Source organism: Pseudochaenichthys georgianus, chromosome 14 (genome assembly GCF_902827115.2).
Source record: "Pseudochaenichthys georgianus chromosome 14, fPseGeo1.2, whole genome shotgun sequence".
Lineage (NCBI taxonomy): Eukaryota > Metazoa > Chordata > Actinopteri > Perciformes > Channichthyidae > Pseudochaenichthys > Pseudochaenichthys georgianus.
The window spans coordinates 12494562-12520927 of record NC_047516.1 but is presented as its reverse complement, the minus strand read 5'-3'; the positions used below and the strand labels follow the sequence as shown (position 1 = coordinate 12520927).

The window sequence follows — 26366 nt, the reverse complement described above, 5'->3', positions numbered from 1 at the left end:
ACAATCTCCTTTTTAATTAGTGTTAGTAAATGTTTCTGTGGAAAGTGTTTATGTTGTCACAGAAGGAGAAACACACAGAATGGGGTTCTTTGAGGATAAACAAATACAAAAAAAGAGTGTTTAATCACTGGCTTCACACTCCCTCCATTGAGAAAGTCAGCTGAATTCTTGTGTGAGAAATAAAAAGTCCATTGCTTCATCTCCCCACTTCAGTGTTCTCCTCCTCCTCAACACCAGAGATGAATAAGGCAAATAGAGAGGAGTAAAGTGGAGCTTTGACAGCCACCTGGAAACCAGCGGGCAATGTAATATATGTAAGGAACGAAAGGCGTTTAAGGTAATTAAATGGCATCCTCTACAGTATTACCCAAATGGTGTTCTTTACAGCTGACAGTTACTACTGCTTTTGTGCAGCATGTGAGCTGCATTGCTGCTTTGTTGTACATGAAAGCAATATGTTGGCAATCAATGTAGGGACATAGAACCATTAAAGAAGTTTAAATGAATTTCAAGTGACAAAAGCATTGTCCTGTTTGTTTTATCTATGACCATAAAGTAAAACATTTGTTCAGCTTTAGTTGTGCCCTTGGAAGAGCCATGTCATATATAATGCAGTGAGGCTTGTTAATATCTGCCAATAGAAGATATGTTTTCCATATTTTGTGTTATTGGTAGGTTATTGTTTAATGGCCTAGTTACTTTTAAGGACTGTCAACATGCTATTAAGCTCAAAAATATTTAATTTACATGCAAAAAAAGTCCACAAAGTCATTGGTAACACTGTATCAGTTTTCAGTATTTTCTTCACTGAAGTTGTTTTGGGTAGTAGGATAAAAGGTCGCTTTGAAAAGAGGAACAGGTCCGAAAAATATCAAAAGAGAAATCTACAGACTCCCCAGGAGAGGTAACATGTAAGTAGATGTGACAAAGGAAGAATTCAATGCCGAGAAGATTAAAAGGTATTTCAGTCTGCACCTAAGGGGCCAGAGTCCACCGTTACCATAAAGACTCGTGGTTGAAAAGGGAATGTGATGAGATAAAAGGGAGAGTCGTGTAGCATTGCAATGAGTCTTGCATAATTCCCCTTGCTCTGGGGATGACGAGGAGCTTGCACAGGTTATGATAAAAAAGCAATGCATCAACACACATGTCTGATTCCACAGTGATGCCTAACTTCAGTCTGAAATGTGCCATTTGACATCAGGTGTTGTGTTCATACTTTGCAATGTTACAGCGATGATTCTTTGTTGAAGCCTATAGTCAAACGATGAAGTCATTACTTAGTGTAGCAGTGCGTATTTCATTTAGATTTTTTTGTACATGCAGTGAATACTCGGTTTACTGTATCAGTCTGTGCAGTCAATTGAATTTGTCCTCTCTCCCACTCACTGAACGCAGCTGAATTGGGCTGCAGTTTCACTAAGTTTAATTGGGGACTTATGTCCAGCCAAAAATGGGTTTTATTTGTTACAACTGTAAGTTTATTTTTTGTTTTATCAAGTTGTTAAAGAGGTTGTCGATTCAGCAAATCTGGTGCCACAGTTGGAACTGTAAGCTGGCAAAATTGTCAAAACTGCCACACATGCCATTTTGAAATGTTCGCGAGCCAATCAGTCTTTGGCTTACATTTACTGTACTATGAAGATGCACAAGAAAAATATAAATAATTGAATATTATATTTGAAGGGTTGTACCTTTGAGCAAGGGATTTAACCATACATTGACAGTACATACATACTTAATTGCACTTTGCAACTGCTGGCAGGGAAATATAAATCCCAATTAAATATGAGGCTTTATATCTATACACATTAACCAACCTTCACTCCTACGCCTTGCCAAAATGAAATGAAAAACACATTGTAAACAGTGTGTTTTTCCCTGACAGGTGGGTAGTTTTTTCCCTCGAACAACTCTTAATTGCTGCTGCTGGACATTTCAGCATCTGATTATGTATTCACATAGTATCTTGCTGATTATATCTAGGTAGGAAGTCAATGTTTCAGGCGTCATTTTTACGAGGGGGTGAAGCAGGTCGGACTCAAATGCAGAATTTAAGGCGAGACACCCCAGGTGAATAGGATAATTTTTCTAACTTAAAAGTATCAGCTAGACATTTCTCCAGTTAATTACTTACAATAAGGCAATTTTTTTTTGTATTACAAGTTTTCTGAAATAGCATGTTTAAATATGCAAATGATCTATTATCTCATTAAATACGCACCCATTTTAACACATTTCAGGAATCGAAATCTGAACTTTGGATAAAGCCAGGTTCAAAATTCTTGTTTCATTTTGTAGTCATATTAGTATCTAAGGCTTTTACAGAAGGGATATTGGATATCTCTTTTTATCACTCCATAAATCAGAAAATACTGTCAACAGCCCTAAAATATCAATTTTCTCCATGTTTTTAGGTATACAATGTTGTATAATTCAGGCTATGAATGATATATGAACAAACCCTTCAGTAAAAGCCTTCATAATATTGATAGGAATATAACTGGAAGGTTTGGTGTATCTACGTGCTACTGAAGTTGACATTTCGAACTCAGAGTAGGAGAAAAAACTAATTTTGAGAAAACGACCTTTAAAGATTGCAGTGAGGCGCTAGCTAAACCCTCCTGTTCTTTGGATGACAGCTTGCGCCTCGACGCACTCCGTGAAGGTATTTCATGTTCGGGGTCATTTGTTTTTTGTATAACCTTGCTTCGTGCAAGTGACAATTGTTGTCGTCTTCTCTGTGAAAGTTTTTTTCGCCGTTCTTTTGCTATTTCAATTTCTAGCGGAAAGCTAACCAGGAAGTGTTTTAGCACACCACGTGACGCATCTGAACGAATCACGTTGTCAGAAATTGACACCAGCCAATCAGATTTCGTTTTTCTTGGTTTACAGTAAGACCCCTTTGTGCTTTCACGATTGGTTGATGATACAAAGGAAATAACCATATTTGGATCTGATGAGATTGTGCAGGAGAGACGGAGCTTTCCAGCGATACCTCTGATCACATGGTGCACACAGCGGTCGCGGTACTTTATGTTACGTTAGAATGCTAACTTTTGGTGAATTTAGGAGAAATCTACAGACGCAAATAGACAAACTATAGTAAAATAAACACTTAAATGTGTATTTTGTACGTTTTCCTTCCAAAAGCCTGAAAGAAAACATGTTATGGAATCAAAATAGCACAAAATCTCAAAATTGGCCAGTACTTGAAAAACAATGTTTTTGCCTGCCGTGTCTCGCCTTAACAAAAAGCGAGCTTTATTAAATAATAAAAGCTGTGTCAAAAAGGCAGTATTCAAAATATCCAAAAACAAACGAGCAGCACAAGGAACATGGACCGTGGAATAACATGGAGGGAAAACAATGGACCGACATGGAACACAGGGGAAGACTAGACTAAATACACAGAAGGGTAATCACAGGACAAGACACAGCTGGGCAGAAGAGGGAGAAACACAAGGGCAACATGTGAACACAATGAGACACACCAGGGAAACTAACGACAGGGAGGAGGACCAGACAAAACACTGAATGAACAGACTTACAAAACCCATAACCAGACAGACAACACTAAAACCATGACATAAACCTAGGAGTGTGACAGAACCCCCCCCTCAAGGGACGGATCCCAGACGTCCCAAAAAAAAAAGAGTCCAGCAGGGTGGGTGGAGGGGGACCGGAGGAGGGACACATAACTAGGGCCAAGAAAGGGTGGGTGGAGGGGGTCTGGAGGACGGGTCTCGGGCGGACGGCCCGGGGGCAAGGCAGAGACCAAGGAGGGGTTCTCGGGCGGAAGGCCCAGGGGCAAGGCAGAGTCCAAGGTGGGGAACTCGGGCGGACGGCCCGGGGGCAAGGCAGAGTCCAAGGTGGGGAACTCGGGCGGACGGCCCAGGGGCAAGGCAGAGACCATGGAGGGGCGAAGGCCACAGCGGGCGAACTCAGGGGGCCGAGCATGAGGGCGAAGGCAGCAGCAGGAAGAGTCAGGGGGCCGGGCACGAGGGCGACGACCACGGCTCTCAGGGGGCCGGGCTCGAGGGCGAAGACCGCAGCTCTCAGGGGGCTGGGCTCGAGGGCGAAGACCAGACAACTCCGGAGGCCGGGCAGAACCCGGTGTCGGCCGAACAGGAACCGGAGCCAGTGGGACAGGCTTCGGCAGGATCCCCCACGGAAGAGGACCAGGAGTTGGCAGGACCCCCCGGCGAGACAGGTGATGATGGGGCCTCCCACGGAACAGGACAAGGGGTAGGCAGGACCCCCGGCAGAAGAGTTGTCGGCGGGACCCCCAGAGGGACATAGGATTGGCAGGACCCCCGGCAGGAGAGTAGTCGGTGGGACCTCCGACGGGACTGTACGTAGGGTTGTCAGGACCCCCGGCAGAAGAGTAGTCGGCGGGACCTCAGACGGCACAGGACGTAGGGTTGGCAGGACCCCCGTCAGAAGAGTAGTCGACGGGACAGGACATAGGGTTGGCAGGACCCCCGGCAGGAGAGTAATTGGCCGGGCCTCCAATGGCACAGGACACAGGGTTGGCAGGACCCCCGGCAGAAGAGTAGTCGGCAGGGCCTCCAACGGGACAGGACATGGAGTTGGCAGGACCCCCAGCGGAACCTTCAACGGGACTTGAGTACGGACTTGAGTGGGGACTCGAGAGAGGGCTTGAGAGGGAACTCGAGAGGAAACTTGAGAGTTGACTGGAGAGGGGACTCGAGAGGAGACTCGAGAGAGGGCTCGAGAGGGAACTCGAGAGGTGACTCGAGAGGAGACTCGAGAGGAGACTCGAGAGGAGATTCGAGAGTGGACTCGAGAAGGGACTTGGGTAGGAACTTGTGGGGACTTGAGAGGGAACTTGAGATGGGACTTGAGAGAGGACTTGAGAGGGAACTTGAGAGGGGGCTTGAGAGGGGACTTGAGTCGGTCGGTACGCCGACAGGACACGGGGAGCTGGCGTCGGCTGGAGAGCCAACAAGAGACGAGGTGCTGAGTCGGCCGGTACGCCGACAGGACTCGGGGAGCTGGCGTTGGCCGGTACACCGACAGGACTCGGGGAGCTGGTGTTGGCTGGAGAGCCAACAGGAGATGAGGTGCTGGAGTCGGCCGGTATGCCGACAGGACTCGGGGAGCTGGCGTCGGCCGGTAAGCCAGTCCTGGAGCCGGAACTGGAGTCCGGACCATGGCTACTGGAGCCGGTACTGAAGCCGGGACCATGGCTACTGGGGCCGGTACTGTAGCCGGAACCATGGCTGCTGGGGCCGGTACTGAAGCCGGAACCATGGCTACTGGACCCGGTAATGGGACCTGAACCATGGTTGCTGGGGCCAGGACTGGGGCTGGAACCATGGCTGTGTGGGCCGGTTCTGTAGCAGGAACCATGGCTGCTGGGCACGGAACCGGAACACGGAACACGGAACCATGGCTGTGTGGGATGGTACTGGAGCACGGAACCATAGCTCTGCGGACCGGTACTGGTGCATGGATCCAGGGCTGTGGAAACCGGAACTGAAGCCGGGATCATGGCTGTTGGAGCACGGGCTGGAATCCTGGCCCTGCGTCTCCTAGAGGCTTTTTGGAGACTCCGTGGACCTCCAACAGGACAGTAGTCGGATCCCAGGAAAGGGTTAGAAGCTTGTGACAAGTCTTCAGGGCTACTTGAAAAAGTTTGTAGCCACTCAGGCAACAAGCTCCTGAGCCAGGGCTTGTGAGCAACCTCCCGGCGTGCCTCCTTCAGAGCAGCCTCTTTACCCCGTCTAGATGAGGCGTTCTTCCAGGTGTAAAAAATGTACTCCAGAGAGTACCCAAGACATTCCGCCTGTGAGGCCAAAACATTAAAATCTGCTGAGTCCAAATTTGGTCGGTCCATTCTGTTACGAGGGGGTGAAGCAGGTAGGACTCAAATGCAGAATTGAACAAAAAGCGAGCTTTATTAAATAATAAAAGCTGTCAAAAAGGCAGTATCCAAAATATCCCAAAACAAACGAGCAGCACAAGGAACATGGACCGTGGAATAACATGGAGGGAAAACAATGGACCGACATGGAACACAGGGGAAGACTAGACTAAATACACGGAAGGGTAATCACAGGACAAGACACAGCTGGGCAGGGGAGGGAGAAACACAAGGGCAACAGGTGAACACAATGAGACAATCAGACACACCAGGGAAACTAACGACAGGGAGGAGGACCAGACAAAACACAAGGAGGAAGACAAAACACCGAATGAACAGACTTACAAAACCCAGACAGACAACACTAAAACCGTGACATAAACCTAGGAGTGTGACAGTAATCAGACAAGTGCGCTTGTTAAAGTTGCAACATTATGGATGGCCTGGAAAACAAGTATGGGTTTCTAAAATGAATCACCCTCCCCTTTTTCAGTTTGCCCTTGAGTGGAGTACAAAAGCCCTAACTACTCCCACTGAGCTGTTCATCAACCGTATGAAAACTGCAGCTGTACTGGCAGCTTCCAGGTGTGGATGTGGACTTAGATGAATGTAAACAGAGTTGGCAGAAGAGCAAGCACGCTCTATGACTTTCAGCCGAATTATGTTACCCTCTCTTATATAATGTTGGCTGTTATATTCATTGCAGTTGTTCTAAGCAGTGCAAATATGAGCTGAAGTTTAATGCGTGTTGGTTGTGCATGACAAAACACGCTTTAACAGCTGGCTCAACTTCTTTTGGTTTAGTTGTCTTTCTCTTTCATTTTTATGCTTGCTTCCAGGCTATATTTTGTCATCACGCACATTTTCTTTTGTGATCATGTTTTATTGCATGAGGATAATTTGATTTATATGGGTTTAATGTCTGTGTTTGTATGTTCATTGTTTTATCTTACAAAGTTAATATTAGTACAGTCTAATGGGGAACAGCTGTTCCAAAGTCCAACGTTTTTTTTAGCACGCTTTGATGGATTTTTCACTCTTTTTCACATCCGAAAAAAACCCAGCAGATGGGCATATTGTAGAGCACTGATGTTACTTAATTAGACTTAGTCATGCTTAAGTCATAGCTCCATTGTTTTCAGACTTGTGTAATGCTTTTTTTGTTACATATAACAATTTCAATTTCCATCTGCCACTCAGTTTCAACAGGTGCAAAACAGCCCAGGTCTACCTATAATCTTTATTCCATCAGTTGTCACTGTTCATTTCTATTTTATTTTTTCCACTTGGCTCTTCTCAAAGTTCAAGGGACATTTATACTTTTGACATTGGGAGTGCCTGGCGTGTAATACAACACGAGGGGAAAAAATAATCACAGAAGAAATCAAAACAAATCTAAATGCTATCACATTAGCATCTAGAGGGATCTCATCGATCAATGCCACCTTGCTGGGCATACTCCTAAAGGCCATCTAATGCCCAAGGACCGTGGATTTAATTTCAGGCTGAAGGTAAATAATTAAATAAAAAAGCTCCCTAAACCCTTGACCTTTAGTCAATGCCTGTGATTTATCTACTGACTTGACACGGACAGTCATTTGAATTCAATGGCTGTTCTCATCCCATCATCTGTTGTGACATTTATATTTATAAGTGATTTTATGAGACAGTTGACAGCGTTTTTCACTCACATACTATACGTATGAGTGGGTTCAATATGATGCTATTTTAATGAGGATGACATTGCTTGTGATATGTTGGCCTTGATGTTGATGCTGTGTCATCATTTAGGCTTCACAAATGTTGGTCTTTGCCGCTCTTTTAGTACCAAGCCAAAAGTGGTATTAAAGGGCCACAAACACATGGACACATGGACACAAACTCATAACATAAGCACACATTGTTAGGTCAAAAATGGTTCAATGCTTCGATTATTATGTATTTCCTTCAGGCTCATGCTAATCTTAACCAGCTGACTCAATCATTAACCTTCTGCCAATGAAATAAATCCATCTATCCATCCATTTTCTGAACATTTCCAGTCAAAAAAGGGATTCATCTAACATGCATGTTTTATGACTTCAGGAAGAAACTGAAGCAGCCAAATTATGCAATCTTTCTTGCTGTTATTTGAAAAAGTTACTACTTAGCCACGTTAACACTCCAGAAAAGGTTAAACAAGATTAGCATTTTGCTGATAGAAATGCAACCAACACTTTGGATGGCAAAAATGGTGTCTATGTTTAGGCAAGCTGTTATCAACAGGCTTCTATTCTAAATCAGTCCCCATATGTCAGATTGTTCAGAATCAAACACACGTGACAAAAACTCACACTGATTCAACAAAGCAGGCTCAGTAGTGAATAGATGATCCAGCTGTTATATAAGGAGACAATGTTGCAGATGTCTTCCCACTCACATCTCTCCCTGCCAGGCCAAATGGAAGGACAGGAAATTCCTGGATGATTGGATGGATCCAGTCTACATTTAAACATCACATACTGTACAGTAGCATGCATCAGTGCTTTATTTATAGTTTGTGTGTGCATGTGTGTTCACGTACAGTACTGTGTATATGGGATTCATCCTTGGTTTATGGAGTGTGCTGTGCAGCCATAGATGATGTCCTCAATGTAATAGGAAAGCTGATCATTCACTATGTGATGCTCATTAGGAAATCCACAAATGGTCATACGTTACTGTGTGCATGTTTGTTTAAGCTAATGTACCGTATGAATTGTCCATATATCCATGTAGGATTGCCAGCAGTGTGTATAGTTGTCTTATCATTTCCCCTCCGGAAAGGGGCTGCACTGTTTCCCTTTCATGCGTTGATTATGCCTTTGCCAAAGCACTTTTGGGTTGGTTGGAACGGGTCCTTTTTTCATGCGAGGATTTCTGAGTTCCCCTTGAAAATACTGAGATCATTGATACAATGGGCTGAAATTAGTTTTCTTCATACGATGAGAGGATTGGAGTACAACTGCTGCCCCATAGGATTATAATAAATCATCTGAGGTGGATCCCTGTGGCGGGGCACAGAATGGATGGATTTTTATTTGCTAAGTCTGTTAAAGGGGATTTTAGTATATTCCTGCCAGAAACACCACAGGCATCAATAAGCCAGTGATACATCTATACATCTATAAAAGAGAAAATATCATGATAATATATAGAAACCTAACATCTCAAAGCTTTGTTCCTGATGTTGACATTACAATTCCATTCTGCCATCTCCCTTTTTGTTCATGTCTAACTCTGTTTTAGACTGTTATATCTGCACTGTTGCAAATACAGTGAGGCTACACTGATACATAGTAATATACAGTACTGTATAGAAATACAATGCAGTGGTGGCTGCATACAATTGTTTTACGAGGTGTCCAAATCAGTAATCCAAACCTGTATCTATACCTCCAGAGCATTTTCAAGTAAAATGTACTTCCAACCAACCCTGTCTCCTAAAAATTACGTTCCCACAGAACTAAACTGCATTCTCAATTACGTTTAGCTAGAAACGTATTTTCTCCCACGTTACGTTTCTTATGAACGTATCTTAACTACGTTTATTTTCTACATATCTTTGCCATTTATTGTCTTGCTTATAATAATGATAATAGTCATTTATAAATATAATTTTAGAGCACACATTTGAAATCAGTAGGCGAGGCTGTAACATGCCAAAAAGCTGCTGTGTCGTTTATTGCACCTCAAACATTAAAATAAATCCAGAGTTACGTGTTTCTGTACTTCCTCTAAGAAGAAAGGACAGTAACAGAAGATCTCTGTGACGCCAGATGTGGTGTTGTTAATGCGATATGATATCCAAAAAAAACATTCAGTTTAGGATGGCCGAAGACACTACACTACCCATAATCCCCAGCTATCGTTTAGGACTACTGTCCCTGTGATTAATCTTCAAGCTCTGGGATTGGATGTTGGAGTGGCAGTGCGCCAAGGTTACGCCGAGCGTCAAGCTCTTTGAAATGGAACGAAACCACGGCAGACTATTCAAAACTGGACTCGAACGCCCCCCGAGAACTACACATGCTGGCTATTGTGTTTCGCAACATGTTCTCTATGGCACGTGAGTCTCTACTGGGAATTGTAGTTTTAAAAGACGTTTTCTTTTTTCCCAAAATTAGAAGTTGACAGTATTAAACTGTGTACAGCCCTGGAGGTTTAGGCGATAGGAAACACATTGGTGTGTACACATTTAAAACATGTAATTACTAAATGGGTGAAAATCGCTTAATGGGCAGCATTAATATATACCCACATGACAGCTCATTGTTACTTTGTAATTCTACTCCACTACAATTCAGAGGTTAATCTGGTATTTTTACTCCACTACATTTATTTTAGTTACTTTGCAGATTCTGATTCATGATATAAACAACCCTTAAAGAGCCTGTGACACCATCCCAACAACTGTTGTGCAATGAAATATTGGGCTACTAGTAATCTCGAACCGTCAGTTTAAAAAAGAAAAAGCGATACCGTTTCGTTAAATATCAATAATTTCGAACATCGCGGGGAAATTCCTTCACTCATTTTGAAGTTTGGGGGAAGCCGGAAGTGACGTCAATGCGGGAACGCTTCGAGAGCCAAACACGGACAAAGTGTGTTGTGTCATGCGTAGAAATGGTGAATTACTGAGTTTAGGCACGTTAATAACGTTTTAATGAAGTTGACTACAGTATATTCATATTTGTCAGTGCTTTCATGTCAATTCGGCGACATAAATATACATGATCATGTTGAAGATGATGGTTACATTAGGATTACAAATCGGGAGTGAGAGCTGCTGAATTTCCTCCCATCGGATGTGATATAAAAACAAATCGATTATTTTTGTGGTTATAAACTCAAGTGGATGAAACTACATTTATTAGTGCTTTCATGTCAATTCGGCGAACATATGATACATTAAATGATGAGTGAGGATGATGATTAAAAATCGTTTGTTTGAGCCGGTCTGCATTTACTGATGAGAAAACAAACCGATGCTTTTTGTAGTTGTAGTACACCAACAACGTGGATTAAACGTGTGGTTTTTTACCACAATGTTGGGGAAATTAATGGATAAAATGCACGGATTATTATTATTATTCCCACTCCGATCGGGACACTAGGTCCACCGTTTCCCCGCAGCGAGGCTACCCCCGTTGACAGTTTACGTGGGCTGGGTGCAGTGGCGGACTGTGGATGCAGTGGCGGACTGGCCATCGGGACGAATCCCGATGGGCCGGTACCGAAGTGGGCCGGTCGGATAAGTAACTAGCACATCCCCCATAGGCGGCGCGTGAGGCTCAGGTTTGAGAAGGCTAAATAACTTCTTTTACCTGACGCTGCCCGCCTCCGGCGTCTATAGAAAAGAGATCCACTCAGTGTGCGGAGTTTAAATGTCTCAAGTCATATTACAGGATAAAGAAAATACAGTTTAAACTGCCGTATGCAGAGAAGACGTCGACGTGTCGCACTTATCATTCATATTACATCATCAATCAGATCATCGATCAGATAATATCATAATATATCATATATTTCCTTATCTGAGTCAGCTTCTCCAGCCTCATCTGGCCGTGCAACACTCACAGTGTCACAGACTCGATGCAGAAGTATTATTTAACACATTATGTTGACGAAACACTCGAGACAAATGTAATTAAAGTCAGATCCACTCGTGTCTTAGACGTGAACGCGCTCTCAGCTGGAGAGAGAAACCCTGGCTTGATTTACCGAGTTGATAACCAGCGTCGTAGGACCGCTTAGCGAGATCTCGTTTGTTAGTTTGTTGTTGTTAGTTTGTTTGTTACTCAAACATATCCAGGGTCTGTTGAACTGGCTTCGTAGTACAGGGCACAGGTGGCTAGCAGCGCTAATGTCAAAGACACAGACATTATACATTATATTTGTATTTTACATCCCCCGCTCCCCCCGTTGACAGCTCGGTACCGAAGTGGGCCGGTCGAGAGTCCCGGGATGATTTTTAGTCCCAGTCCACCACTGGCTACATGACCATATGATCGCCCATATTGACGCACCTCATTCTTAAACTTAGAAGATACAACATAAACCGATCCTTCAGCCTCATATGAGCTCTCAGACACGTTCAACATTAACCTGTCATCGCTGTCTGAGCTTGCTGCTGTGTGCGCCGTCGTGCGTTTACATCTGACTGTATATATATAAAGGTTTACATGCAGATGCTGGGATCCTGGACGGTGCAGCTGGAGCGCTGTGCCCGCAATGACGTCACCCATCATTTGGCGGGACTTGAAGAATCCGCGAGAAGATCCAGAAAATTGTCAACATTGAAGGCAGATTAATGGTTATCAAAGTACAAATATCCAAAATCAGTTCAGTAACGGTTTTCAAGGGGACAATATGTACTCAAATTGATGGGTTTGGATGATGGGGGAAAACCGTGTCACAGGCTCTTTAAAGCAGACTTTAGTTACACCGGAGTACAATTCAGGGAAGGTGATTGTCAAGTGCCAACAATCAGGAGAGATATTTGATAGTTGGTGCTTGAGAAGACTAAACATGTATCTGCAGATCTTTATAAAGTATATTAATTACTCGTTATTCTCTACTAATAGTTCATTAAAAACTGTATATATTTGCTATTTTGCACATCCCTTTCAAGATTTCAAGATTTTCTAAGGTTCATTGACATAATATACACAACTACGGTGTAGTTATGCAATGAATGAAAAACTTGGGTCACAGGTTCCTCAACAGTGCATTACAAGACATCTATCAATATGTGTGTATACCTCCACCATTAAACTGTCAAATTCTGCACATTTCTTATACTATCTACATACATAAGAGTATCATTAATGTGTATAATATCAGTTAAAATAAGTGCTTCAACATAGTTAACATTGCAGGAAGGCAATATATTGGACGTTAAGTACTTTGTCAGGCTTAATATTTATCTGTAGATAGATACCCCCAAAGCTTTTTTCTTATTTGAAAGAAGACCTTAACCTAAAGTATTCTTTAATGTGTTAATAAAGGTTAATTAGTTTGTCTGTTTTGCACATCCTCATATTAATATCTTTGTACATCCGGCACTAAACTGTTTTATTGTAGAGATCACTTACATTATCTTCTTGATTTTTTATATTCTATATTTCTGTCATTGACCTTCTACTTTTCCCCTATGAAAGTATGTACTCTTAATATTTTTTTTTCATCAAATAACATTATTCAACAAAAATAACATTATTCAACACAAATAATTCAATAACGTGCTTTAACCACTAGGCGGTGTGCACACAAGGTACACACAGCATACTAATAATAACTTTGTATTATTATTAGTGTAGGACACTTGTATGTATAACATCTGAAGATGTGTAGTTTTATTCATGTGTTTACATAATTGCACAGGATATTGCTATACTATTTCTCATGTTTTACTTCTACATATTAATATCTGATTTGTAAAACATCACAGACAGAAAGGTATATCAGTCATTTAATGGTAAGCTATTGAAATTGTGTGAATGAAGAAGCTGAAAAAGAAGGACAAATAATATGTTGTATTCGATTGGGATCTTTGGGGACCTTTTGTCAAAAGAACCCTATTTTATTGAGTCCTAATTATATTGGTTATAGCATTGGTTATTGGTATTTATGGTAAATAAGCTATACAGTACTGTAAAAAGGGTATGGTTAAGCATATAAAACAATTAATTGAAGTGATAGAATGGTCGATGGCATTGTTGGCATCAGATGTACACTGTGAAGTACTTAGTCGTCCAACATGGACATATCTTCGAGGGATAATGGGCTGGAAAGACATGGAAAAAGTGTTACATTGGTGCCATTGGTCAGTTGTACTCTCTCTACAGAACACTCTCTTTCTAAACATTGGAAATAACCTAAACCATTTTTTGTGATTTATTTTTGCTAAAATGCAGTTACATTGGGATGTTGTTAAGAATTCATGGACAAGCTGTCCAAGCATCTCAATTTGTGTAAACTGGCTATCAAGCTGCATGTCCTATAGGACGACATTTGGAAGGGTCAGTGCACCATGTTTACTATTGCAATTGTACACTTGTATCATCATCTTTTTTAATCAATGTGTGTGGTAGGGTGAATAAACAATCCTAATGCCTTCCCTGTCACAGCACATTTGACACTCCAACAATTTATATCCTAGCACAAAGTGATGAGGATTTGTTGGGGTTGTATGTGTGTGTAACATTAAGTCACTCCTGTTTGCACACTCCATCAATCCTGTCAAAGCTCATCACAAAACCAAACTGTGAAGCCGCCCCGGTAATGGTATTGGCTCGACTTATCAGGCTTTGATTGCGTCTGATAGTCGCTCGATGCAGAGCAAACAATGATGTGAGGGCCCTGGGTCTAATGTTCACTACAGTAAGTCTTATATTATTACTTGAATACTAAAATGTCCCTTTGTCTCTATGTCTGTCCTTATGATTTTCTCAACAACTCTTCATAAGATCAACTTTACATTTGGCAGGTGTAATGTTGAGGACCTAGGCAAGGAGAGTGTTGAGTGATACTCTTGAGATCTAGAGGAACTATTTATTAGAAAAGTAAATAGCTTGCAGTGTATTAATAGAGGACCCTGCTGTTACACCGCTGAATAGTGGGCTGAGTACATATCAAGCTCCATTACTTGCTCAGGGACAGATAAAGAAAGACTGGAGAGACTGGAGGTCTGTGTGACACTTTTGTACTTAGTATTTTTCTTGACAGCCCATCATCCGATCAACTTCACACTTAGTGAGTGTATCGCTCAGGACCAAAAAGAGTGCAGTGTCGAGTGTGAAGTTCTTTGGATGAGTGGTTCTCAAGAAATCTGCAAGCAGCAATCCCTAAGGCCAAACTATTGGCCCATCTGAACAGACATGAAAGGCACTGCACCAGTTAATATCGATGATACAGAAATGTAGTAAGCACAGGAAAACAACATGTGAGAATACCGACAAGAGCAGAGAGTCTACAGTAGGTGTAATGAAACACCAGAACAGGTGGCAGCCTCACAGGAACACCATGAGCTTATCTGTGTGCGCTGCATGTAAAGCGTATATCATTTGAAATCACAGCAACCTCTGAGTTCTTTCATCGTAGCTGTGGAATTATTTTTTAAATAGGGAATGGAAAGTTGTTGTAAAGAAAATAATTTTTTTAACTTTCAGCCAGACTTTACTGTTATCTGCAGAGTAACCCAAAGCATCACAGTGTCCTAATTTCACAGATTTAGTCACCAAGAAGAAGTCCGTGACTGTGAGAGATTAGAAATTTAAACATTTCTACACCTGCAGCCTTTCTCCCTGCAGTGGCAGCATGCTTAAAGGAACAGAGTAGAGGCTCAAAATAAGTGGAAAGACCTTTTAGTTTTGCCAGTATATGGTTACTAATCGTTTTATTGTGACCAAAGACAAAAATAATGGTTCGTCCCATTGTCTTTACTGTTTAGTCTCTGTAAATGTTGGTTGTTTGTACAGCAGGCAGATAGTGATTAAGAATCTGGATCTTAGATTGTTACAGTTTTGTGCAAACTATTTAGTTGTAAGCCCAACACCTTTAAAAACTCTGAACTGAGATTAGGTTTTGTGTATCCTCTCATCCCATCAGTCTGCTCAGCCCACAGCACTAACAGTAGAATTAGTGATGTGATATCTTACTCAATTGGTCCTTTTATCAATAGATTACGAGTCAAGATTTGTTATCATTTAAAACCCGAGAAGGACAACAACAAGCAACTGCCAATTTTTGACATAAATGTACTGTATATAAAAAATCCTACCTGACAGAGCTGCTATCTCTGTTATATACATACACATATACAGTATGTAGAGCTTGAAATCCCATCTGGGTGTTGGTCAAAGCGAGCCAACCATTCATCTGGTATAATCTGAAATAAATGCATGTTTTCCTGCATCTTGCCGCCGGTGTTTTTCTGTGTCAAAACAACACCTGAGGCTTCCTTGACAGAATTGATACATTTAACAGCCTTATTTTGTTCTGTATGTGAGATGGTGAATACTTACCCGCACCTCATACTTCAGATATGATGAATGTTTAATGACCCCTGAGGAGGAACTAGCTCAACTGCATCAGCAAATAGCAACAAGATCTAGCAAAGGAAGACTACAAATGGATAGAGTGATGATACATAGAAAGATAGCTATCTGCTGGAGGGAAGGCTATTAGATCTCGCTTCCTAAAAAGCTTACATTTTTAGAACCAAACTTTTCCGAGTGCCATACTGTGTGTTAAAGAAATATCCAATGCAAAGAACTTACAATGCTTGAATTGAAACTGTTATCTGGCAAAAGTGTGAAGCGGAATGTTGCGCCTGGGAGGTATGAGAAGCGTGACAAAGGTGACAGCTTTAGAAGGTGTGGGTGTTAGATACAATTCTGCTAGAATGGAGTACCTTGTTCTCACCTCTGTTGCTTTCTGCAGGATGGCTTTGTTTTGTGCCTCTATTTAATAAGTAAAACAGCAAATGTTTGCTGTAAGCAGATCTGTAACATTTGCTAAGAGAAAGCTGTTGGCATTTGGCTAAGCGCTAAGCGCTGGTGGTGTACTGGCCAATATTTATCTGCTTGGCTGTCGGTGACCAGATGCACATGACCTTGTTTTTCAGTGGTTGGGTGTTTACCAATTCAGCATGAAGTGTAAATGCTCTACTTCGAAAATTAGACACCTGCTTATAGCGTTGCTGGACCTGAAAGATCATATGACTTGCCATATGGCAGTGTTTTTTTTTAATTGCAATTTAAATATTTTTCTTAGAATTTACTCCAGTAATCCAACCCAAATGTAAACATGTCCAGAGATTTAGGAAGGTCAGATTAACATCAAGGTGTACTTTATCTGAAGGACTATAGGAAGCCTAGTTTGCAGCTCCAAGCACCAAGGGTCATTGAACTCAAGTTTCCCATAAAGCCTGTGCTTTATGGTGCTTTCACTATATGGTAAATGTACCTTGCCCACAAACACACATTGTTCAAAGAGGCCATACTGTGTTAGATCTTAGCTCTTACATTGAAAAGAACGGGATCAAATACTTTTTATGTGGATCCGATATGTGTTCAGCAAATGGGGAAATAGGAAGTCAAGTGCGTATGGTAATTTCTTAGTCTCAAACGATTGCATTTGTAATGCACTTCTGTGAAGACTTCAGCCGTTGTACACTTCAGATGATTTTTTTTAAAGGTACAAGTGCTTTCAATATGGCTTGTTTTTTCTTTACTCACCAGTTAGTCACCAGAGGCTCAATTAGCTGCTAAAAATAAAGTGATTTTCAAACCTGAAAACACAAAAGGGATTCTCTTTCAATTTAGAACACCTAGATGGCATTTGAGATTATCATTATACCAAAATAATAAGCAATGTAAAATAAAAACAAATATGCCTCAATGTTACAATATGACAATACTACTTTAGACACTTTTCCCTTTTGACACAGCATGTGCCTTAAATAGAGTTTTGCCAATACAATTTGCTGTTGTTTGAATGGGCAGGATGTTACAGAAAGCATATTTGTTGATTTACAAAGATAATGTTATCTTTTCAAGACAATTTAAAGGATATATATACACTGTAGAGTGGTTTGGGATAGGACATGAATACACTACTCTTTCATTACTGCAGAATAGTATAATAAACAAATATATTTTTAGATCTGTATTATCTGTAAGAAATCCCAGCTGGCATGTGTTTTTTATGAAGGAAACTGCAGGCAGCTGCAAAGGAACAAGCTGAGTGGGAATTTAGAAAGCACAAATGTCAGAGGTCTCTACAGACATGCTAATTACCAGAAATGAAAAAAAATGAAATATTCTTTTTTATCTTTTACATACCCTCAATGTCCTCTTATTTGGCATTTTGAATTTGGAGATATTTAACACACAAGACTAGGTATTTTACACTGGAACAGTCATTTAATAATGTTTGCATATCACATCTATTCAATTATAAACTTATATTATTGTTTTCAGAAGTAAATCGATAATATCAATGTTTAAATTATCTGATACTTTAAACTAAGTGTGTGTGTGTGTGTGTGTGTGTGTGTGTGTGTGTGTGTGTGTGTGTGTGTGTGTGTGTGTGTGTGTGTGTGTGTGTGTGTGTGTGTGTGTGTGTGTGTGTGTGTGTGTGTGTGTGTGTGTGTGTGTGTGTGTGTGTGTGTGTGTGTGTGTGTGTGTCTGTCTGTGTGTCCTAATAGCACTGATGCATTTAGGATCCTATTTATCTGCCTGTGATGATTGTGGTTTGGAGTATCTTGAAAGTAAACACTGATAATGAATCCCTGTTTATACATTGTCTTAGTCTAGGAAGAAGTTACACAACCATCCCTCTGTTACCCTGCTCACACTGTTACTGAGCCCAGGCACTTACAATTGAGTTGTTAATGAGTGGTGCAGGAAACCAGGCAGGCACAGTTTAATACACATGGGGAAACCTGAAAAACCTCAAAAAAACCTACTTGGACATGATTACTCCCACCAGCCCTCAGTGGCAACACGTTACATGAATGTGAAAGGTCAAACTATTTGATGACTGACATTTAACCACGTGAATCATTGATTGAACACTTCAAAAGTCCCTAAATGTCATCTCTAATGAAGTATGTGGTGTATTGATGTAATGGTTGTATTGTTACTGTCATGAGTAACATTTGAAAAAAGACATTAGAGAAATGAAGTGTCTTAGTGGCTGTAATGTATCTGATTGGTGTGAGGAAATCAACAAAGGTTTTTGTAAAATGCAATTTAACAGTAGGTTTATTAGAGGAGTTTTATGTTCTAACGCTAAGTCTAAGTGCTATAATGTTAATTGACAGAAGGTCTGCAGAGATGTATTTGTCCCTTTACTTGAACTCCTTTTTTAAATTCCCACAGTCAGTTACATTCATCTTTGTTTTGTCATTATGTCAGAGATGCCTGTATGATCTCCTCTGAGAGCCTGCTGTATATCAACTGCAGGTTAAATACATGTCAACCCTTGTCACGTACTGGACAGTATATTCATGAGGTATTTTTCATGCTTTTCCTTAATCAGTTTGAAATAATGGTTGAGAGAATTCATCCATCAATTTTCACCCGCTTTTCTGGGCCGGGTCGCGCAGGCAGCGGGCTAAACAAGGTATTCCAGACGTCCCTCTCCTAAGCAAATAGCTCTGTCTAGAAGCCCCTGAGCTGTTCCTATCCTGATGTGATATATTTATAATAGCACTGTGTAATAAGAAGGAGTCTTTAAATACATGTACTGCCAGAAACGGCAATTAAGTGCCTAGGGTAATTAGCAAGATCACAGTGTGTCTGGGTTCATGCTATATGCCTCTGCCAGCTGAACATGTGAAAATGTACTGTGCAAGTTATTAATTCATGTAACAACCATAGGGTCTTCGTCACAAAAAAATAAGCTATGTCAGGCATTGAAGACTCAGACAACAGGTTTATTAGGATCAAGTCATTGTTACTTTTTGGACTTTGTTGATGTTGTAAAGAGATTCTGAAAGTTTCAGGAAAAAGGATTGGCTCACTTTTTGTCCTGATCCATTTATATAAAAACCTGTCTGAAAATGAGGTGATCAGATTTTGGCCACTTTACGATGTCATAACGATTTGTTGGCTTGTGTAACCATTAGCCAATCAGCAACCAGGGTAACCCCCCCACCTTATCACCTGAATCTCCTCCTAGAGCACCATTGTGTTATTTTTAACCAAATATCTCTCGTTGGGAGTGGCACTTTAATTTTCATCTAAAGTAAAATACCCAGAATCAGCACTTTTGAAACAGGGCTGAAACAGAGGGGTTTATGGGATGCTGCAATGGGTGATCTGTTTGGTATTTTGAGCCAAACTCTTCAGAAACATGTTTTGTATATATCTGAGACCTATAATATATCGATGAAAAACAGTATAATAGGGGACCTTTAAGTATATTCTCACCTCTGTGCAGCATGTTGCAGAAAACATTTGATCTTTCCGTAGATAACCGTTTTGTAAGTCATCATTTTGAGTTTACTGATCTTTGTCAAGACCAAAACAGTACATTCTTACTTTATCGGAAATAAAGTAGCAGTCAGTGCATTCATATTCTGGACGTCTCATTGCTCACAGTGATGAAAGCAGTAGGGTGAAGTCCTAAGAAGCGAGCCATGTGCAGACTGCATTATTCATGCAGGACTCCCTGCACTCCCAGCTCAGTCCGCGCTGAAGAGCCTGCACCTCTGCTGATGAAAGGGCTGGCTGCGATGGCACGCTGCAGTGCTACATTGCAGACGGTTGTGTAATAATCAGAGGGATTCACATGGCTGTCCTCTGCAGCTGCCACACTGCCCTGTGGATGGGGGGGGGGGGGGGGGGGGGAAGAGCAGGGCTCCATCAGCCAACTGCCGCTCTGTTTGAAGTGCACTTTCCTGGAAGAAGACAGTCACAGGATGAGACGAGAGCAGGCTGTGATATATAACTACATGAAAACTGTCCTGAACAACTTGAAAACTATCTTCTGTCATGCCTAAACTAATGTCCTTTTTTCAGGTTAGAACTTAAATTGCCTTTGTTAATTCGTTCATCATATTTCTCGTTGACTCGGTTTGCAGTTGTGCTTAAAGATTTGAAGGGCTTTTCTGATATTTAACAATAGGTGCAGTACATTAATTCATTTTAACATCCACCATCTGCGTCCTTTATACATGTGCTGGCTGTATGGATGCTGCTTAGCCTTAACTAACATTTGCATTGTTCAAATTGCATTAAGATTTGTGCTTAGTGATGAAGCGTAATGTGGATATCCGAAACGAGGAGGACTGGATTATTAAAATCTTTTGCTTCAATAAGGATAATATCAAACCTTTGCTTGACTCGGCATGTGACTTGTAAGATGTAATTAAAGTGAATTATGGACAGCTTATCAAATGGCTGTTTATCCCAGTCTACTTGATTTACAATGTGTTCAAACACATTGCCTGAAAAAAGGATAACATATCAATTTTGTAATTGACCATAGTAGTGTAGGTGTAAACTCTCTGTTCTGCTATTATGGTGAATATTTTAGTATCCATGCCAGGAATTTTAATTGCTGCATATTTTGTTTAACCCTGCTTGATGAAATGAACAAATATAGCCATACCAGTGTGCACTGTTCTCACTGCAGAGGAGGATATTGTGTTATATGTGTTATATCTGCTTATCAGCAGTTGTTTGCCTTTAGGGAAGGCAATGAGTAATGCACTTTACTAATTATCACCACATTGTGTGGCGTACATCGATGTAGTTCTAAAATCCTAGTTTCCGCACTCTCAATATTTGGATTTCTATCTACTTTCAATCAATCTTCTATTTACTTAAACCTCGTCTTCTCATTGTACTCACAGACTGCAGTGCTAGACTCCTGACAGGTTGATGTGATCAGTCTATGGCTTGACCTTTTGAATTGCAGGTCAAACCAATTTACAATTACCGTTCATGGTGACGAAAGGATGGTCTGTTAATTGAAAGACTGTCTTCGTCCATTAGCTAAATGTAAAATGATATTGCTTCACATACAGTACAGCCCGGATTCCTTCTCGAATTCAAATGTTTTTAGTCTAATTACTTGGCAAGTTCTCTCCTGCTAAGCAACCTGAGTGTATGACGACAAGTTGTCAAAAAAGTGATGGGAAGAACATTTATTCGAGCGCTAAACTTAAATAAAATGGTGAGGCTCTTACTGTAGGAATTTAACTGTTTCCAGGAAATGAATCCACTACATTCACTTGAGATATTCAGCCACTGGATTCAACTGCATATACAATATTCAAAAGTTGCTCCACCTAAACAGTTAAATGTTTCCAACACATTGATAAATCAATCATAATTCAATACAATAGTATTATTACTTTAAGTACATTGGCTAATATTTCTACACCTTTAGCAACATATGACTTTAAAATAAATACTTGTCTGTGCGTAATATTACTTATCAAACAAGAGTACCCAAACATAATAATGAACTTATGCACACTGATAAATGCAACCATTTTATTGTAAAATTTCACAGCTATGTGCAATTTCCTTATGAAAAGGATTTTTTTCCAGTACATGTATAGCATATTATGCAGACCCTAACATAATTGATCAGTGCCCCTTTTATACAATACTCAAATATACATAAATGGCAAACAACAAACATAATGTATGAGGATCATATGACATTTATGTTGTTCTTGGATAGCTTGAGCTCTGTAATACCAGTGCATATTATTTTGTTTTCTGCAGTTTGACAAAATACATAACAATAGAAAATATCTACATGTGCTGTTCACATAAATGTCTCATGTGTGGGTCCAGACATAAATAAAAGTACTTTGTCAAATGTACAGTGTAATAAAAGTCCATTTCAATGCAGGCAAAAGACTGCAACCAGATGAAACATTGAATTAGTCCAAAATCTGAACACATATCCAACATGCACACTACTGAATATAACAGTGTCTCCCATACTCCTTTATACCTCTGCTTTTACAGTAGAGTGCACAAACAATAATGAACAGAAATGAAATAAGCTTTTAACATCATGGAGAAGTAAAATAGCATAAAGTATGTTGTTTTTTTGCACCACTGTTCAAACACAAGACATGCTTGGTTATTTACAAACCCAGCAATCTAATAAAGTCTGAGTCAGTCTGAGTCAGAAATGTTTAGCTGTTCATCCTGTTACAAAATGTATTTCTTATCAATCTGGTCTACATTCAAATAATTGTACTCATGCTTTTGGTTGTGTAACGTTTCCAAAAAGAACAAAAAAACATACAATATCTGAGAGAATAATGGTGTGTTCAACTGTCATCGTATAGCATTTCCTTCACGAAAACACTCACTTTCAGCACATGTTTTTTTTTCCATTTCTTCAAGGCATTAAAAGTGGATTCACAAATGATATTTCAGTTTGATATTCTCTATTGCATGTGTGTCACTTTGGCACTTGATAAGATGTAATCACTCTTTTACACTTCTTTAAACTACAGAACACAGATGATGACCCGTCTAAATTGCTATTGACACACTTGTGTCTCTAAAGATGTGAGAGATAGAGTATGTGCACACTGAAGACAGACTACTAAGTGGCAGCTTCGGAACACAACAGGACCACCGTTAAATACAAAAGGGAAGAAACTTCAGGAAATATGAGATAATCTGATAATAAATGCATATGGAAGTATCATCACTGATACTTTATTAAATATGGCAAATATGACCAATGACTTTGTGAAGGTGGACAAAGTGGAAATAACCAATAGTCACCGAGACAATGTTCTTCTCTTCTGGTGGCTTGGGAACGTTTTTTTTGTGTTTCCCCCCCCCCCTGAAAATATTCAAGTCTACTACTCAGAAGCTGCAAAACAGGTTATGTTGCAACTCACTAATTTAACAGATATAACAGTTTGACGGGCCCTTGTGAGAGTAGTGTACATCAATCACAACATAGAAAACACAAGATAAATAAGCTCAAGCTCCATTGACACATCAAACAAAAATGCATCTTTGATATAAATGACAGCATTCTATGTTCTTTTTTTTCAGGGACTATATGAACATAACATACTTTTTTTTCTCTCGATAAAATAAATAAATAAATACAATAAAGGGATAAATAAATAAATACCCCGTTACCCCCAAGTATTCTACATGGTCAGTCCAGCAATAGGTATAATATACAGTCGGATGATATACTGTAACAATGCTGAAATTACAAAATATATTCCCTTTTACAAAATCCCAAGGGCTTGACAAGTGTTTTCTTCCATTAATAATATATGTACATAAACAATGTGATTTACACCCATTCCTTGACAAATCATACTGAAGCACTGTCTCCATTTGTTGCATACTGGTGTCTATCAAAAATTGTAGTCTGTAGGGTTTGTAATTAATGTGTGTTACATGTTTATCATACATGACATTTACTCTTCAGATGCTTTCACTGTGTTCTCCGCTCTCTTCACACACTATGGCATTCAGAGCTAATTTAAATGGAAAAAATACAAAAACAAGGACATTTTGCCCAGCCAGTAAATCAGTTTCCTCACTAGGTAGTCATTTACATTCTCAACGTGTTTCTTCTCAAAGAGACAGGAAGTTAGATGCTTGATAATAAGGCTTGCACATCTCTTTCAACACAATGCTTTTTTCCCCCTTGAACAAAGCTCATTAGTTGATTTCATATAACATTTGTGTTGTATTTTGATATTCGTTTCAATCAGTTTGAATTTATATTTGAAACATCTGGTAATGTAGATGCCATTAACACTGTGTCTTGTAAAAGCTTGCGTAACCAAAACACAACAGGAGTGTGTCATTATGTATATGCATGCTTTTAAAAGCAAATATAGGAGAGGAAGAGAGGTCGGGGTTGTCAATACTGTTAGCTAATAGCTGTGAGGAAAATGACTAAACAAGCTGTCTGGCCTGTACGCAGAGATGATTCCACAAATTAAAAAGGATAAATCGGGCACATTTTTATAATTTCATTTTCCAATTTTCCTAGAAAATAGTATAATTCAATCTTGAATGATAATAAACAGTGCTTTTTTTTAATATTTCCATAGCCAACAATAGAAGACCATAAAATATGTTGATTTTTGGCCTGAAAGGTGCATGCAATAAATGTAAACCACTATGTAATAGTAAAATATATACAGTGTCTGTACAGTTGAGCATTGTCCATAAACAGCATTGTCTTTCTCTGACCGCACCTGAAAAATGCAATGTTTAATTGTGCCAACACTAAAGCTAAACAAACTAAAAATAAATTAGCATCACTGTCTAAAATAGCTCTATTAAAGTGCTTTAGATTGTGTGATATAGTAGGTTAAGTGAAAGGAAATAATGAAATTAATGTCATTTAGATTTTTCTGATGAGTGTTTGCTGTCAACTCAATTTCTATTTATTTGAGTTGCTTTATACATCAGGAAATTATTTATCAATTAGCAATTAGCTAAAGTCTAACTGAGAATTAATGAATGAAAAGAAAAAAGAACTAAACATAATTGGTCACACAATCTACAAACCTCCTCATACCAGTTAAATGTAATGCTACAACTTTTGCAATGTGTGTTAACGTTTTCAAATAAAATAAACTACAATTCAGCGGGACCAAATGTATGGATATAAAGGAAATGCATTGTATCGTTTTAGTGGGTCCCCTCCTTCATATTGTCCCTTGCTGGCACAGAGCTTATGTAGAATGTAATGAGCTGTATGATAGGGCTGGGCACACACCCAGGCCTAGAGATAGAGATATGACACCCAGTAGACCAGGTTGAATAGACCAAATGCAGTGGGGAAGAAGATGCGTGCATACGAGTCTATCTTTGCAACGTGGATGTGCAACCTGCCGTGCCGCCAGGCTCCGGAGCGGCAGTCCTCGAAACAGCAGAAGAAGCTGGTGCAGTCCTTCCCGTCCAGGCACTCGTAGCCGTACTCTTCGTCTCGCTCCTGCATGTGCGTGGCGTTGTTCATCTGGATGGCTGTGGCCGAGCGGGGGCGGATGTCAACCGTGGGTTTCTGCTTTTAACAGGACAAAAGAGTTAGTTAGCTATACCAGAGCCCCAGCATGCCGTAGCAAAGACCTCACTGACATTACAGGGGATCTAGTTTGAGCTGCCATGTTTTGGGTCGCTTGCTTCAGTTTAACTTTAGTCAGTGAAATGCAAATTGCACCTTCAACTCGCTAATGGACCCTTTTAATGCCAAGAAAACTCAAATTGACTCGTAGCTACCGACTGTGGTTGCATTAGTGAGGATTATAGTGACACCTTTGCCTGGGGATAAATTGGGCGCTGACCAAGTTATAAAATGTTTAGCACAGTAGTTCATATTTCTTTATTTTGCAGATATATAAAGCTAGTGCTGGGCAATGCCCCTCAATTTCATTTTGATTCTGACCATGACATCTAAAAGTGCAGTGAAAACACTGTAGCAAACACACGAGTGCCTCACTTATTCCATGTAGAAAAACAAGTTGAATGCTCAGTGACTGAACAACATGTCATCATTTGGACCTGTATTGATTTTGTAAGCATTGTTTTTTTTATATTGTTAATGGCTTATGATGCATCATAAAGCTAAGCTTGGGGAGGAGCATGCGTTGGCAGATGTTCAGCACACAGCTCAATCATTCTCCAGCCCACTCTCACTGTCACCAAATCCCAAAATAATTAAACCCCTTTTCAAACTGTGCTCACCACTCACTGGAGGGCACATGCTATTTATTTGTGAAGAGTCCCAAAATAGGACAGTGATATCAGTGAGTACGTGGTCCTGCCATTATACAGCGAGACGATTAGCATGCACTGTTTTCATCATGTTTTATCTTGAAATGCCACCTTTGCACAAATTGGAATATTGGCTTTATGGCAGATGAAATACTCTTCCCCCTTTGGCAGAGGTTATTTGACCTTGCTGATATATCCGGGTGTCA

General features: G+C 40.3%; 1 protein-coding gene across 2 annotated transcripts in view; it reads right to left on the bottom strand.

Moving 5' to 3' along the window:
• Nucleotides 1-21910: 21910 nt before the first annotated feature.
• Nucleotides 21911-26366, bottom strand: part of gabrg2 (gamma-aminobutyric acid type A receptor subunit gamma2) — a 74757-nt gene continuing 70301 nt past the window's right edge. Inside the window, exon 10 of one of the 2 annotated variants that reach the window (XM_034099424.1) lies at nt 21911-25453. In XM_034099424.1, coding sequence (XP_033955315.1) covers nt 25172-25453 — 282 coding nt within the window. In that variant the 3' untranslated portion in view covers nt 21911-25171. The remainder of the gene's footprint in view (nt 25454-26366) is intronic. The other variant, XM_034099425.2, reaches the window with a different exon arrangement.